The sequence below is a fragment of the Rhinatrema bivittatum genome, chromosome 3 (genome assembly GCF_901001135.1).
Source record: "Rhinatrema bivittatum chromosome 3, aRhiBiv1.1, whole genome shotgun sequence".
NCBI lineage: Eukaryota > Metazoa > Chordata > Amphibia > Gymnophiona > Rhinatrematidae > Rhinatrema > Rhinatrema bivittatum.
The window spans coordinates 435964947-435981741 of NC_042617.1; the positions used below are offsets into that span (position 1 = coordinate 435964947).

General features: G+C 42.5%; 1 protein-coding gene across 2 annotated transcripts in view; it reads right to left on the minus strand.

The window, feature by feature from the left end:
• ADI1 (acireductone dioxygenase 1) overlaps positions 1-16795 on the minus strand; it is a 31167-nt gene that overhangs the window by 8949 nt on the left and 5423 nt on the right. For both annotated transcript variants that reach the window (XM_029595795.1, XM_029595794.1), the window contains exons 2-3: positions 9590-9709; positions 66-245 (exon numbers count right to left, since the gene is read on the minus strand). In XM_029595795.1, coding sequence (XP_029451655.1) covers positions 66-245; positions 9590-9709 — 300 coding nt within the window. The remainder of the gene's footprint in view (positions 1-65; positions 246-9589; positions 9710-16795) is intronic.

Genomic DNA, 16795 nt, shown 5'->3' on the forward strand with positions numbered 1-16795 from the left:
ACAAGCCCCTGTACTAAATGTTTTAGTAAAAGAATTAAAGTGCCAAGTTCCATTGTTTTACACACATTTTCATCCAGCGTAAAGCGATGATAAATGCCAGCAGGAAGAGTGATCATATCTCCTTTCTCCATGTAGATTCGGATCCATTTGTCCTCTTTATCTCTTACATCAAAGTAACCGCTTCCATCAAGGATGTAGCGAATTTCATCGTCTAGGTGTAAATGCTCTTCGTAGAATATTTTTATCTACAATGCAAGACAAGAGACAGTTTTCCATTCTGTTTTGCAATAGATTATTTGGCCAACAAATAAGCTTTTGCTTTTTTTTTCTAAGTTTGCTGTATATAAACAGCTTCACAACAATGTGACATGATATTACAACTTAGTAATGGAGCAAAATCATCAGTCACAATGTATAAACCTCTCCCGGCGCGCGCACAGGACACTCTCCTGTATGCGCGATACAGTAAGTTAATTTATTTAAATTAGGCCCGGTGGTAAAAAGAGGCGCTAGGGACACTAGCGCGACCCTAGCGCCTCTTTTTGGACAGGAGCGGCGGCTGTCAGCAGGTTTGACAGCCGACGCTCAATTTTCCCGGCGTCAGTTCTCAAGCCCGCTGACAGCCACGGGCTCGGAAACCGGACGCCGGCAAAATTGAGCGTCCGGTTTTCGGCCCGACAGCCGCGGGCCGAATTCAAATTTTTTTTTTTTTTTACTCTTCAGGACCTCCGACTTAATATCACTATGATATTAAGTCGGAGTTTTTACTGCTTTTCTGTGCACTTTCCCGGTGCCAGAAGAAATTAGCTCCGACCTTTGGGTCGGCGCTAATTTCTGAAAGTAAAATGTGTGGCTTGGCTGCACATTTTTCTTTCTGAATCGCGCGCGCATACCTAATAAGGCCCTCAACATGCATTTGCATGTTGAGGGCCCTATTAGGTGCCACAGGTTGGACACGCGTTTTCCTCCCCTTACTGAATAAAGAGTAAGGGAAAACGCGCGTCCAAGAGCAGGCTGTTAGCCTGCTCTGTATCGGCCTGCTAATTTCTTTTCCCTACATTCCCACTAAAGATCTCCAATTCTCCCAACTTGGCTTCTCCTCCCCTCCTCTAGCTTCTGCTAGACTATCCTGTACAAGACTTCATGCCTTCAGTTATTGATATTCCAAAAATCTGGAACAAGGACCCGCTACCCCTATACCTCGAACCGTGTTACCGTGTTCAGAAAAAATGCTAAAGGCGTGGCTTTTTGGCTACACCTTTCCTTAAAATCCCCTTGGCAGAGATACTCTGCCTTTCCGACCTATCTACCTCAATCATCAAGTAAGGACTATAAGTTATATGCCTTGGCATCTCAATGCTATCCATTATAAATTTGATTCAACTGTAATCGTAAATGACCTTCAACCAATGTACCAAATACTGTTAGTTAAAACTTAAGGCCATTTGTGGAAAAAATGGAATATCAAATATCTATAAATAAATTGTTTAAAGACATTTATTTATACAATTCTTCTAACCCACATATTCCATAACAGTTCACAGTGGCTTACAGCACATATATACATAAACAATGGTAAAATACAACTTAAAAACATACAAAAGGATTAGCAAAGAACGAGAAAAGCCATAACAAAGAAAGAGGAAACCTGTACTTGCAGAAGGCTAGCTCAAAATAAAACATTTTTAATGCTTTTTTAAATGCAGACATTGAAGGTGCTGTACAATCGGCTTCGTGTAAGCTGTTCCAAAGCCTGGGGCCTGCTACCGAGAACGCTCTATTTCTGGTTATCTCAAGTCTGGCAACTTTAGCCTTTGGGATTTCTAGCATGTTTTGTCCATCGAGTGTAGCAGGCGTGGTGGTTTATAGATCCTTAATGTAGACATCAGCATTATTTAAACAGCCTGTATATCATAGTTAAGACTCCAGATGACAGGCAGAAGAGTGGGAATAATGTAATATAATCTGAGCCACTTAAAGAGTTAAGAAGTTGGCAGAACATTGATAAAGTAAATTAATATACCCTAAAATAATCCTAAAATTAATTAAAAGCTAAAACAAGAGAGGTATACCTTTACTCATTTTCTAAACATAAAAGGTAGCCCCAATAACGTGAGTTTCCTTTGGGAGAGGGTGTTCCACAGCTGGGGATGGGTGAAGGCTCTCTCAAGTTCCTTGTAAACTGTTATCTGCTGTGCAAGAGGGGGCCTGGAGGAAGGCTTCCTAATCTAAGTGGTTGGGCTGGAAAATAAAGCAGAGTTACTTACCTGTAACAGGTGTTCTCCAAGGACAGCAGGATGTCCGACATCAGAAAGAGCCCGGCACACAAATTTGTTTCCAAGTTTCTAGAAACCTTGAGCATGCTCTTTTGGACATGTGTTCTATGTTATACTGCCACCCATTCAAGTGGGGGCCCCTTCAGTTTATTATTTAGCTTAGACTTGGAAAAACCAACTCCAAGGGGAGGTGAGCGGATTTTATGAGGACTAACATCCTGCTGTCCTCAGAGATCACGTTTTACAGGTAAGCAACATTGCTCTCTCAGAGGACCAGCAGGATGGCAGTTCCCACACATAGGGAATCGCTAGCTACAGACTACCCGAATGAAAACCTGAAACAGGGCCAAGGGGCAAAAACTGTTCTTGGTGGCAAGTCATTTTTATATTTTCTGTCTGTTTTTGTTTTGTTTTTTTTATAGTGGCGACCTGAAATCAAAAGAACTGGCCTTAAGGGGATGGAGTCAGGTTCTACACTTCAAAAAGGCTCCTTAAGACAGACTTCCCAAACCTACTGTCATGTCATAACAGCATACATTAACATAATAATGATGGCAGAAAAGGACCAAATAGCCCATCCAGTCTGCCCAGCAAGTTTCTTAAGGTAGTATCTGCCGCGCCATGTGGCATGTTTCTCTTAAGCACTCTGTGCCATTATCCCCAAGCCTTATAAGGGTAGTAGTAATATTTACCATTAAACCAAGCAACTGTCAAACCCATACAAAATGACTGCTAGCAACATTTTTAATGGGTGAGGAATCATCTTGAAAATTCTGATCATTCGCACTCTTGCTGCAGGAAGCACCCCGTTCTCTTCCACGTCCGAATGTAAATTCTAGCTTATTTCCAGGGAGATTCCTGTCAGATTGAATTAATAAAACACAGACCAATCTATTTCGCAATTGAACCCATTGGGGGAAACTGTGTTCCATGAGAAAATAAAACATTGCTCCATTTGAATTAATTCCAAAATTATGGTCACCTCCTCACAGCGGGCGTGCAAGATGAAAGAGTGCTGTAAAATCATGTACGTGATGTCCTGCCCACTGCCAATGTTCAACCAGAGGCACCCCTTCCTTCTGTGTTTTGATGCGGCTGAGATGTTCCTGTACCCGAATTTTAAACATACGCGTTGTTTTCCCTATGTATATTAAATTACAAGGGCACCAAAGTGTATATATGATGTTTTCAGAAACACATGATAAATGATGGTGAAAATGAAACAAACAGCGTCCTGGAATTTCCAGAGATGGTCCTTGATGCATGTATTGGCAAACATTACATTGGCCACATCTGTAGTGACCAGGAATTGGGAAGTCCTCTTGTACTGATGAAGGAGCTGACAAATGTGAATGCACAACTAGATCCCTCAGATTTCTTGCTCTCGGAAATGCAAAATTGGGCTTCTCTTGGAAGACTGGATGAATAAGTGGCCAATATTTCATTATACTAGGACTTAAGCCAATGCGCATGAGAGGTAAACGGTAACACACTTATGAAGCCAGACCACCACTGTTCTTCCCCAATCCCACAGCACCACTCCCTTTTCCAGGGATCTATCGATCAGGTCTTTCAGCGGACCTGCCTGCACATCTCAGAGCTCTCTCAGTATCCTGGGATGTACCTCATCTGGCCCCATGGCCTTGTCCACTTTCAGTTTGCCTAGCTCGTCCCATACATTCTTTTTTGTAAACAAGAGTTTCATCTACTCCATCCCCATCTATGGTCTTGTCAACCTACAATGGTCCTTCTCCAGGGTCTTCTTTAGTAAACAGTGAACTGAAGTATTTGTTTAATATTTCTGCCATTTCTTCGTCCCTCTCCACACATTCCTCCCCTAGTCCCCTTTCAATTTCACTATACCACTTCAGGTCTTCCTTCTTTCTCCAACATCTGAAAAATGTTTTGTTGCCTCATTTTACCTCTTTGGCAATCCTTTCTTCTGCTTGACCTTTTGATTTCCTGATTTCATTCTTCATCTCCCTCAGTTTTAACAAATATCCTTCCCGGTGTTCCCTTTTTTGGGATCCTACATACTTAAACACTGTTCTTTTTTACTTTATTTTTTCAGCCACCTCCTTTGTGAACCAGATAGGTTTCTTTCCTCTTACTCTTGTTTACTTTTCTAACATAGATGTGTTGCCTTTGTAATATCTCCTTTTAATTTGGCCCACTGTTGTACCACCTCATCAATTTTCTCCCAGTCTTCCAGTTCTTCCTCCAGGTATGTCAGCATTTTGACAAGGTCCATATTTGTGAAATTCAAAACTTGGATCTTCATGTGACTTCTCTGTGTCTTAATCGAGATATCGAACCATACCGTGTGATGAGCAATAGTGCTCACGTGAGCCCCTACCTGGACATCAGAGACACTATCCCCATTAGTGAGCACTAGATCAAGTATCACACCCTCCCTTGTGGGTTCCATTACCTTATATTTGAGCAGAGCCCCTTGAAGAAGATCCAATACTTCTCTACATTCTGCAGAAGGGATACTCTAATCCACATCTGGCAGATTAAAATCTCCTACGAACAACACTTCTCCTTTCTTTCCCACCTTTTGGATGTCTTCGATTAGATCTTTGTCCAGGTCTTCTGTTTGAGTTGGAGGCCTGTACATCATACCAGTAAAAATGAAAAGCACCATCTTTTTTTTTAGGATGGTTCATAATGCTTCTTCTGAATCCCACACCCCTTGTAATTCCAGTTGCTTGGATATTGTTTTTGACATAAAGAGTTACTCCTCCCCCTTTTCTATCCCTCTGTCCTTCCTTAACAAGTTATTGCCCAGGATGGCGGCCATATCCCAGTCATGAGAATCAGTGAACCACAAGTCTCCTTAACAGCAATAATGTCCAAGCCCACCTCCACCATTAGGGCCTGCAAGTCTGGGATTTTATTGCCCAAACTACAAGCATTTGTGGGCAGTTTTCCAGCTGTTCTTCCTAGTCACCTTTTCTACATTTGGAATTGATTTTGTTACTTTCTCTTCCCAATTCCTGTATTGCTCGAGGGCGACGTACTAATTTCACTGGCCACTTCCTGCCACCCCTGCTCCCTAGTTTAAATGCCTTATATGAGTCCCTGTCCAAGCAATAATGTGATTCGATTGTGTGGAGAGAAAGCCATGCTGCAGCTTTGCAGATCTCCTCCATTGAGGCTGTTCTAAGGTGGGCTATTGACACTGCCATTGCTCTAACACTATGAGCCTTGACATGACCTGTACCAATGTGCCAACTGCCGTGCCCATCCTGCAGCCAGGGTACCTTACTTCTAGACAAGCCCAGGCCCTGAGAATGTGCCGATGAATGCTTCCTTAGGCGTGTGCACGCTCTTCTGATATTTAAAAGGCCACCGGCAGGAAAATCTTCAGGGTGCTCTCTGATGACCTTAAAAGGACAGGCCAGGCTTGACCTTTTGCCTCAGCAATAGGTCCTCCTGTGCCCAGCTGGTATGTATTGCTTGTTCCGGTTCCTGCCTTGCATTTGGTCCTGCCTCACTCCAGTTCCTCACCTTGTCCCAGTTTCTATGATCCTGCCTTGCCTTCCTGGTGCTGTCCGCCTTTGACTGATCTCGTTGCCGACTCAGACCATCTGCCTGGATACTAAACACTGTCTGTTCGCTGCCTGCCTTGACCCTCTGCATGGATAACAACCTTGTCTAACCACTACTATGCCTGACTCTTGGACCGCTCCTCTAGCTATGGACATTCTCCTAAGAACTGCCAGCCTCAAACCCAAAGGTTCAACCTGCAGGGGAAGAGGCTGGTATAGGCAAAGCCTCCTAAACTGAACCAGCCAATGGCGTGTCTGCCTGCTGCCAGAATGGACCGAGCCCAAGCCTCACAAGATAGGTAGTAACAGCTCCACTACAGCACAAGGACTCGGCTCCATGACAGATTGCTGAGGCCATGAGTTCAGCAGATACGTCCTTGCCTCATTTCCTAAAAGGATTGGCTCACGGTATGGCAGCAACAAGTGCAACTTACACAGATAGCTGGGTTACTCAAAGTCCTGGGCACATGTACGAATGCCCTGTAGACCCGGGTTCCACTGCCTGTGGTTCCCCCCCCCACCCCCACCCCACACACACACTGCAATCACCGGTCTCGACTCCCTACTTGACACGATCGCTCAGGTATGATGGAGATCCCAAGGCCTGTCGAGTCTTTTTCAACCAGTGCTTAATGCATTTTGAACTGCAAGTAGCCAGTTTCCCAACTGACTGCACCAAGATGATCTTCATCTTCTCTCTACTTCAGCTCTAGTCTGGGCTTTTCCTTTATGGGAGAGGCTCAAGCCCCTCATGGGAAACCTAGAGGAGTTCCTGAAATAATTTCAAAAGGTCTTTGATGAACTGCATGATCATCCTCCACTGCTGCAGATTTGCTTCTTCTTCAACAGGGACGTCAGTGGGCAAGTACGCCATCTTCTTCAGCATCAGAGCTATGCTGGAAGCAAGAAAGACTGGTGGCCATCTTCTGGCATAGTCTCACCGATTGTATTAAAGATGAGTTGGCTGGAAGGGACGTACCTATGGGGTTGGACAACCTCATTGCCCTCTGCATTAAGGTCAATGTGAGGTTCCAGGAATGAGCCCAGGGGAGGGACTCCTCTTGTCAGAACCTACAGCTGGCACCCCACTTCTAGAAACTGCTTATATCATCTCCAAGGGATCCAGGACCACACCCAGAAATGGAGGAACCCATGCAACTTAGTAGAGCCAAGATCTCCAAAGAGGAAAAGCGCAGATGCATTCGACTCAACCTCTCTCTTTACTGCACTGGGCCACTATGCCACCGGGTGTCCGGAGAAGTTGGGGAAACTCCCAAGCCTAGGGCTGGTTGGGGAGGCAGCCCTAGGTCATTCATATTCACCTCCCTCCAGGCAGATGCTGGTATCAGTGCTGTTGAAGAAAGGCACAGTGAAAATCCACACTGAGGCATTCCAGGATTTCGAAGCAGTCAGGAACTTTGAGGAAGACCTGGCACATAAATACAACCTCCCACTTATACCACTGGTATCCCCAGTCACAATTTCCTCAGTGTATGGGGAATCACTGCCCGGGAAGCTATACCAGCCACCGAACACCTGACCCTACAGAAGGAAGAGCTGCACCAGGAGCGAATATTCTTCATCTTACTGAAATCTGTGAATCCCATCATTTTGGGATTGGCATGGCTCCAGAAGCACAACCCAAGCTTCGGCTTGTTACTGGCCTAGATCACCCAGTGGGGAACCACATGCTTCCAGAAATGCCTGCAAATGGTTCTACCCCCATGGACTATCGCTCTTTCCATGCTTCCAGTACCACCTAGACAACCACGAGTTTATGCAGTATACATATTTATATATTTACACAAGTAATTATCGTCCACCTATAGTAAAACTATGTTACTTGCCTAGTGCAATGTTATAGGCGGCGACCAACAATGACCAGTGGGCACCGAGTGCACCACCACTCCGGGGATGTCGTGAAATAAAGCTTATTGAAAACACCGAGAACCCTAGCTAAGATGACTAAAGGGATAAAAAGCAAGGGACCCCCATGTCAATGACAGGAACTCACTGGAAAACAGCACAAAACTGCAAACAAAAGAGAGAGACTCAATTACCCACGACCACAAGGCTCAATAGGGAAAAAAAAAAGGAGAAACTGAAGGGACCCCACATGGATGCATTATATAATGGAATGCTGGGCAGGCTCTGAGAAGATCAGAGTTCTAGAAACTTTGACATAAGTTTTCCATGCTGGGCTCCAACTAATGATGTCACCCATGTGAGACAATTACCATCCTGCTTGTCCTCGGTGAGCAAAGAACAGGTATTCTGCTCCTAATCCAGATGCTTTCTTCCTGTCATTCAGATGCAGGGGGGAGAGGGTGATCCTAGAGCAAACATAACAAAGAAGGGCTACTTTGCTTCCTAATACAGGTCCTCCCCTTTTGTCCTATGTAGGGAATTGGAGGGAGGTGGGTACTTGCCAGGTTCTTATGGCCTGGATTGGCCACTGTTGGAAACAGGATGCTGGGCTTGATGGACCCTTGGCCTGACCCAGCATGGCAATTTCTTATGTTCTTATGCTAGAGCAGACAGAGCAAATGGAACAGAGTTGGTGAGAGCCCTTGAAAAGAAACTGACAGCATAATCACTGAACGGAGGGAGAGAGTTGGAGCACAAACCATAAAACACGCACAAGGATTTCATTTTGAAATCCTTGCGATTACTTTACACTGTGTACCTTGCACCTGCAAAGTATGTGAGTACTTAATGCTTGGGTTTCTCCAAATTTTCAAAGGGAAACTCCATGGGACATTTACCTCTGAAAATTGCTTGCAAGTACCCGCAAATCAGCAAGCACCGTGGGACTCTGAAAATTGCCCCCCATGTTTGTATCAACAGATTGGCTTCTGAATGAAAACGTTTTGAGTGATTCTTTTGAAAACAAAATGTTAAGGATATAAAGGATTAAACTAATTGCTCTATAATGGTCTGCCTTGCTCTCTGATAGTTTTTATTTATATAGTGGATACTTTCCATGCCCCACCCCTTCCACATTTATAAGATAAAAGGACTTAGGATTCCATAAACAAAGTACAGAATGTATATGACGCTAACATCCACTTTGTGCCAGGGAAGCAGAGCAGTGAAGGAGGTTGCATATTGTAGGAAAGGGACCAGGCTTGCCAATATCTGCCTGCTCTGCAGTAATGCCACTGTCAGACTACAGGATTTCATTCCCAAAACATCTGCTCAGTTTTCATTTTTAAAGTCCAAAAGCTTCCGTGACTAAATTTGTCTAAAGTCATACTGGTATCCCAATTTTAATGAAAATGAGATTGCTATTGGAAAGTCAGATCTCTTATTTTTAGAGGTTCAAACCACCAATCCGTCCGCAGATTGAGAATAGCTGAAGATCTTCTCTCTCAAGGCAGCATATTTTGTCCATTTTCATGGCAGTCAAATGAGCAAAAGCACAAATGCTGTTCTGCAACCATGTAGTAGACTTAGACACACAGAATGACAAGACAAGACCCATCTCGTCAGCCCATTTTCCATTCCTACTACAATACAGACCAGGGGTGCTCAAACTGGTCCTCAGTCCCCCCTGCAGCCAGTCGGGTTTTCAGAATATCCCTAATGAATATGCAAATAGGTTTCTTGCATATTCATTAGGGATATCCTGAAATCCCAACTGGCTGGGAGAGCCCCAAGGACCAGTTTGAACATTCCTGATATAGACTATACTTGATCTCAGGTTTTATTCTTGTTTCTCCCTAATTAGAGCAGCCATCAACAGGCAAAGTAAGTTACCTTTTCTTCGTAGTTGGGCAGCTTGTCTTTATGGATAGTTATTATATCCATCCAGGAATAGTTTTGTTCTTTCCTTATTTGTGCCAGCTCTGGATCGGTCTCATAGTTGTCTGCATCTAACTGAAATGGGGAAAAGAAGATTTATTTTGACCCCTCACAAACAAACCCATAATGAGCATACACAGCATCTCAGTCTGAAAAGTTAGGATTCATGTAATCATACAAACCCATTCTGTTTCTCTCTCTCTTTTTTTTTTTTTTTTTTTATGCAGTAGTTTCCTTCTGCTAGTTTTTAGTTCCAGCTCAGTCAGAGCCAGGCCCTCCAGGATCTGGCATCATGAACCTTCATTTGTAACTAGCCAGGGATTTCCCCCCTATCCTAAACATGCCTAGCCTGGTGATTGTAGAGACAGTCTGGGGTCAGCAGCGGCCATGTACCAGGGCTCCTTCTAGAACCCTGCAATCATGAGTCTCGAATCCAGCCACTAGATGGCACCATCAAGAAATGATCACAACTCCTTCCTCCAGCAGTAACCTGGGGCCTGCCGTATGGTGTCGTACAGCTTTTGCCACCTGGATAAGTAAAATAATGTTGTGCGCTTTCTTTTGTTTGTTTTTCTTCTTTAACATGTTCCCAGGTATATTTACGCATATCTTATAACCTGCATATATTGTATTTGCGCAGTTTATAAAACAGAGTAATGTATATATAGGCGAATGTGCATGTTTTAAAGTTACCCTCCCTTTGTATAAATAGGCTTTCAGTGGGTGAGCTATTCAGTTATCAGCACAGATTTGATTAAGATCTTAGCAGTATTTTTATTTTGCTTTGAGTTTGTTTTAATATTTTATGTTGTAAGCTGTTTTAGACTGTTTTAATGTTTAATGTATGATAATGTTTTTAAATATGTATGTATGAATTATGTATAGCTGTTTCTCACCAAGGAATTATTGATAAGCAGGTTAAAATATTATAAACAAACATATTTCAGTGCTGGGTGTATAGGGAGTCTCTGACACCAGTTCCAATGCTATCCCAAACTCACTAGTGTTGTGCCAAGAAACTTGAAATGGACCTTTCCAAAAGAGGATATTGCAAAAATATTGAAGAGAAAAAGAAAAAGAAATACTACCCTGTACTGTTCAAAGTTCCAAATATACACAGAGAAGGTAATTTTCAAAAGGATTTACACACTTTACAAGTTTATTGGCAGTTCAAGCATTTGAATCAAGGCTGTATTCTTTGGGGGTTGTACTGCTTTCATTGTTTTAATGTAATTATACTGTGTGTTTTTATAGTTATGTTCGCATTTATTGTAAATCTACATCCTAATGCACCAGGCGATTTATAAATTTTAAAGTTAAAGATAAGTGGGCTTTTTGAAAATTGCTACAGTATATGCCATTGAATTGTCAATAGGTTTTAGACACCAGTGACTTTAAGCGTGTAAATGGGTTTTGAAAACTGCTATGATAATTTACACGCACAACTCCTTTGAAAAATTACCTTCATAGTACATATACTAATTATGATCAGCAGGAGAGAAAATATATTTAGAAAAAACTTAGGTGCAAGCCAAAAATATTTTTAGGAGCCCGGAAATTCTTTCACTTTGTTTTGTTTGATCTTTGAAATGGAGAAATGTTGTTACCTGTTAATTTTCTCTTTGAATCCTGCTACACCAGCCCAGAGAAGTGGGTTGTTCCCCCCTCCCCCCGCCAGCAGATGCAGGTAGAGAGCACAACTTTCTTCATGTTGTCATCACTACTACATACGTGTGGTAAAACCCAGAAAAAGCCAGCGCACTTAAAAAAAAAATCATAAAAATAATATTTAAGAATTAAACCTCAAAGTCCTCTTGGAAAGAATCCTCATAGACAAGACTACCTCTCTCTAAGGAAAGGGGTAAAAGACAGAAAACGGAAGAAGGAACAAGAAAATGAGGCCCAGAGGAAAGACATCTATGCTTGTTTTGTTTGGAGGGCCATGTAAAGGAGAAGCAGCCTCCAAAGTGGATTAAGGAGACAATTGCCTCAATGAATTTGCTAAAGGGTTGTGGCCCAATCTACTAGTGCGTAGTCCTCTTCCTGGGCAAAAACGATGGCTGTAGCTCCAGAGGATATTTGCAGAGCGGCCATTGGGTCGTCCTTGCAGTCTCTCTCTAAACACTAATCGGTTGGATAGCGGATTGCTAAACAGGACATAGCCTTTGGGGCTAGGGTTCTCAAGGCAGACCCGATTTCATTACCCCCGAGTAGTTAGGCTGTGGTACTTTCCACTTGTCTGGACTGGTGTAGCAAGATAAGGAAGGAGACATTTTACTTGTTAATTTTCTTTTCTTGAATCCTGCTACACCAGTCCAGAACCCAGCCAGGAAGTAGGGCCTTAAAAAATAAGGAATATATGTTCTTTCAGTCAACTACAAGGCACATAAAATGTTTTACAGAGGTATTCACAAGAATCAACATAACCAATCTGCAAAAGAAATTAGTGACCTCCAAGTACCTAATGAGAACTACTCAACATCTAAAAAATCTGTTTCTGCCATAAAACTCTTTTCTGGAGAAGGCTGGAAGGGAGATGGACTGATTTAAATGAAAGGCTGGGAGAACCTCCAGCAAGAAGGATGGGACTGGTCAGACAGTCACAGAATCTGCTGAACAATTAAGGAAAGGATCTCTACAGGTCTGAAGCTCAGAATAGATTACTATAAGAGAGTAAGCATGCTTGAGTGGCTCAAAAGGAGAAGCAACAAGAACCTTAAGAACCAAACTGAGGTCCCACTGAGGAACAATCGGTCCTCTTCTCTGTAGTCCCATCCCCAGTACCTGTTTGATATATTTTCTACCTGCAGTTCTGATGTAAACCGGTATGATGTAACCACTAATACCGGTATAAAAAAAAGCTTTAAATAAATACATAAGAGAGAGACAGTCTTTTCAGATTTCTAAGGAACCTAGCAACATTCTGATGGGAGGCGACTGAGAAACCTTGAATGCTATCCCTAAAACATGAGATATCTGCATCTGGACCTTTAGAGAATTCAGAGCCAAGCCTTTATCCAAACCTCATAGAAACATGACAGCAGAAAAAGAGACTGTATGGCCCATCCACTCAATCAATTTAGCATTATAACTCCCATCGCTGCCTTAAAGATCCCCTGCATCATACCTTTTTTTAATTCAGATACTGTTTTTGTCTTTACCACCTCCACTGGAAGTCTCTTCCTTGCATCCACAACCCTCTCTGTAAAGAAATATTTCCTAAGATTTCTCCTGAGTCTACCACCTTTCAACTTCATCCCATGACCTCTCATTCTAGAACCTCCTTTCCATTGAAAGAGGCTCACCTCCTGTGCATGGAAACCTTTGAGATATTTAAATGACTATCATAACTCCCTATCTTGCCTTTCCTCTAGGGTATACATGTTTAGATCCTTATATCTATCCCCATATACTTTAGAATGAAGACCAAAGACCATTTTAGTAGCCACCTTCTGGACAGACTCCATCCTTCTGAAGGTGCAGTCTCCAGAGTTGTATATAATATTCCAAATGAGGTCTCACCAAGGATCTATACAGGGGCAATATCATCTCCTTTTTCTCCTGACTATTCCTCTCCCTATGCAGCCAAGCATCTTTCTGGCTTTTGCTATCACTTTATCCACCTGTTTGGCCACCTTAAGATAATCACATAATCACCCCCAGATTCTGCTCTTCCTTTGTGCTAAAAAAAAATGTCACCTCCAATACTGTACTTCTCCCTTGGATTTTTGCCTCCTAAATTCATTACTCTGCATATTTTAGCATTAAACCTTAGCTGCCAGACCCTAGATCATTCCTTGAGCTTCAATAGATCTCTGCTCATGTTTTCCACACCTTCCTGTCTACCCTACTACAGATTTTGATATCATCGGCAAAAAGACAAACCTTTCCTGACAATCCTACCATTGCCACTCACAAAAATGTTGAAAACAAATTGACCCAAGGACCAATCCCTGAGGCCCACCTCCTAACTCAGTCAATCACTCTAGGTCCCATACCAACGGTATTAAATTTATTTGTCTCCTATGGGGAACCATGTCAAAGTCCTTACTGCAATCCAAGAACACTACAACTAGCGCTCTCCCTTGATCCAGCAATCTGGTCACCCAATCAAAGAAATTGATCAGATCTGTCCGACACGATTTACCACTGGTAAAACCATACTGGCTCAGATCTTGCAATCCATTGGGTTCCAAAAACTACATTATCCTCTGTTTTAGCAGGAGTTCCATTAATTTGCTCACCACAGAGCTCAGAATAAAAGGTCTGTAGTTCCCCGCCTCTTCTTTGCTTCATCAGCCCATCTCCAGTCTTCCGGCACTACACTGAAAAGGTCAGCCAGTGCAACTGCTATGACATCTCTTAAGTTCCCTTGGTTGTATCACAACCAGCCCCACCTCCTTACCTATTTTAAGTTTTGTTAGCTCCTCATGAACATATCGTACTCTCATTTTTTACTCCAAACTTTTTCCTGACTCGTCTACCTCTTGCTGGAAAGGATGTGGGGAGATAGATACATACGTGCACATGTGATGGCACTGCCAAGATGTTTGCAAGTTAGTTTTTACATTTGACAGCTTATCCAATTCTTGGGAAAAATGGAGCATCATACCACCCTGCGGTATCTGAACTTAAATTGTGTTCAATATTTTACTAGCAAGGGTCACTTATAATCAATCATCGGTCCCAGGATGGTGAATTCCTTTAGAAAAGTTTGGTTTTTTTTTAATGCTTATAAAAGCGTATACTTCCCCTTCAACAAGTCCACTTGTTTGGGAGGGATCCTAGATTCCTTCAAAATCCAGAAGCTTAGTTAGCCAGCTCCTTCTAGTGGCTGGGTTCACCATTGCCACCTTTTGGAAGTTCAGTCCTCGTATAGGATTACTTGTGAGACCAAGTGTATAACAATGCGAATACTGAACGACTGCATTATGACTTAAAAGGTGAAAGCTTCAAATATGATAAACTATGGGGAAGTTTTCATACATTTTATAGACATGCTGCAAAGAATTCTACTTCTTACACCACAGGAAAACTTTGGCAAAGATAATGTCAAGCTAAAACAAACAAACAAAAAAAATACTTCAAAGAGGAAACCAGCCAAGCAAACAATTCACAGAGGTCAATATTCATAAGATTTATGTGGGTAAAATGAGTTTTTTATCCACACAAATCTTCTTCCCCTTTTATCCAGGTAACTTTGTCCATACAAATTCTTTTGCAAAGTTAATTGGACATAAACAGGCCGATGCAATATCATGCGCTGGCTGCAGCGCACGGCTCAACGTGCGTCCCATCATGCAAGTCGGTAACAGCGCTCATCACATATAAATGCATGTTGATGAGGCTATTATCTATTCTCCCCGATGCAAAAAAAAAACACGCACCCGACGCACACAATTTTACTCACCAAAATTAACACCTGCCCCGAGCAGGCATTAACTTTGGAGGAGCCCAAAAAGTGTACAGAAAAGCAGAAAATTAAGTCGGAGGAATTTAAAAATTCAAAATCCCCCCCCCCCCCAACTCAAAAAAAAAAAAGGGTGCCAGTTAGGAAAAAGGACACTATTAACAAGCATCCGTTTTCCTAACTCACTGACAGCCACCTCTCCTGGGCGCCCGCTGCCGAGGAGGTGCTAAGGGCACACAATTTGTCCTTGTGCCTCCTTTTTACTGGGGCAACCCATCTGCATTTTCATCGGGTGCCCCGGAGAGGTGGATCAGCGGGTGTTAAGGGAATGGGTTTAACGTGCGCCGACACTGCATCAGCCTGAAAAGGGGGAACAAAGCAAGGCCCGGGCATCAAATTTAGCCAGACATCACTATATTAAGTGCTATCTAACTATATTTGTGCTGAAGTCAGTCTGCAGGCCTAAAATTATCCAGATAACCATGCCCGACTATTCAGCAGAAAATGCATCTAGGTAAGTTGTGCTGAATATCCAGATAACTTACCCACTCGCCGGCTTACTGAATATGGATCTCCAATAATCCAACTAGAAAATCCTTTCTACACACACACACACACATAATCATTGCCAGTAAGAACATAAGAAATTGCCATGCTGGGTCAGACCAAGGGTCCATCAAGCCCAGCATCCTGTTTCCAACAGAGGCCAAACCAGGCCACAAGAACCTGGCAATTACCCAAACACTAAGAAGATCCCATGCTACTGATGCAATTAATAGCAGTGGCTATTCCCTAAGTAAACCTGATTAATAGTGGTTAATGGACTTCTCCTCCAAAAACTTATCCAAACCTTTCTTGAACCCAGCTACACTAACTGCACTAACCACAGTCTGGCAACAAATTCCAGAGCTTTACTGTGCGTTGAGTGAAAAAGAATTTTCTCCGATTAGTCTTAAATGTGCTACTTGCCTATTTCAATATGCCTTTTCTTGGCAGCTAAGAGGGAGTAAAGCTACACTTTTCTTGGTCTAAATCTGGCCCAAACGAATGACCCTAATCTCTGCAACACCAAGCACAGCAAAATCAATCTCATCCAACAGAAGGCACTCTGTCAAGTCAAGTCCGCTGGCACACTGTGCTCATTCTTTCAACTGTTTCATCACTTTCTATTTGTATTTCAATCGGACTCATTTCGATTGACCTTTCTCCTCGTACACAGCTTTCTACGTTCTAAACTGCAAACTGGTTTTAGTCATAATTTTCTTTAAAACAGTTATCACATCACAAAATTTCTAAAAACATTAAGATTACAAAAATATGCAAATCCAAAGTAAGCAGAACAAAAGCAAAACATCAAGACAAAAGATGTTACAAAGAAATAGGCGATGGTCTTAAAGCTTTAGGTTATTACATTGCAAATTTTTTATGTTGCTACAGGAAGATATTCATAGAAAAATAATGTAGGTGAGGAGAGATGGAATTATCTCCCTACAAAGAATTACAGCTTAGATGGAAACCTTGCATCAGCAGGAAAAGCCAGGTGAGCTGCAGAGGGGGAGATCTATTCAGGCTCCTGTTATTTCCTCCCTGGAGGACTGGAGCACAGTGCCCCGACTTTAACCTCAGTAACTAGGGAGGGCCATTACTAGATGTGCAAAGAGTGGACACTATTTATTTATTTTTTATTTGAGTTTTTCTATACCGGCATTCACGGAGTTCGTATCATGTCGGTTTACATAAAACAAGGGGTG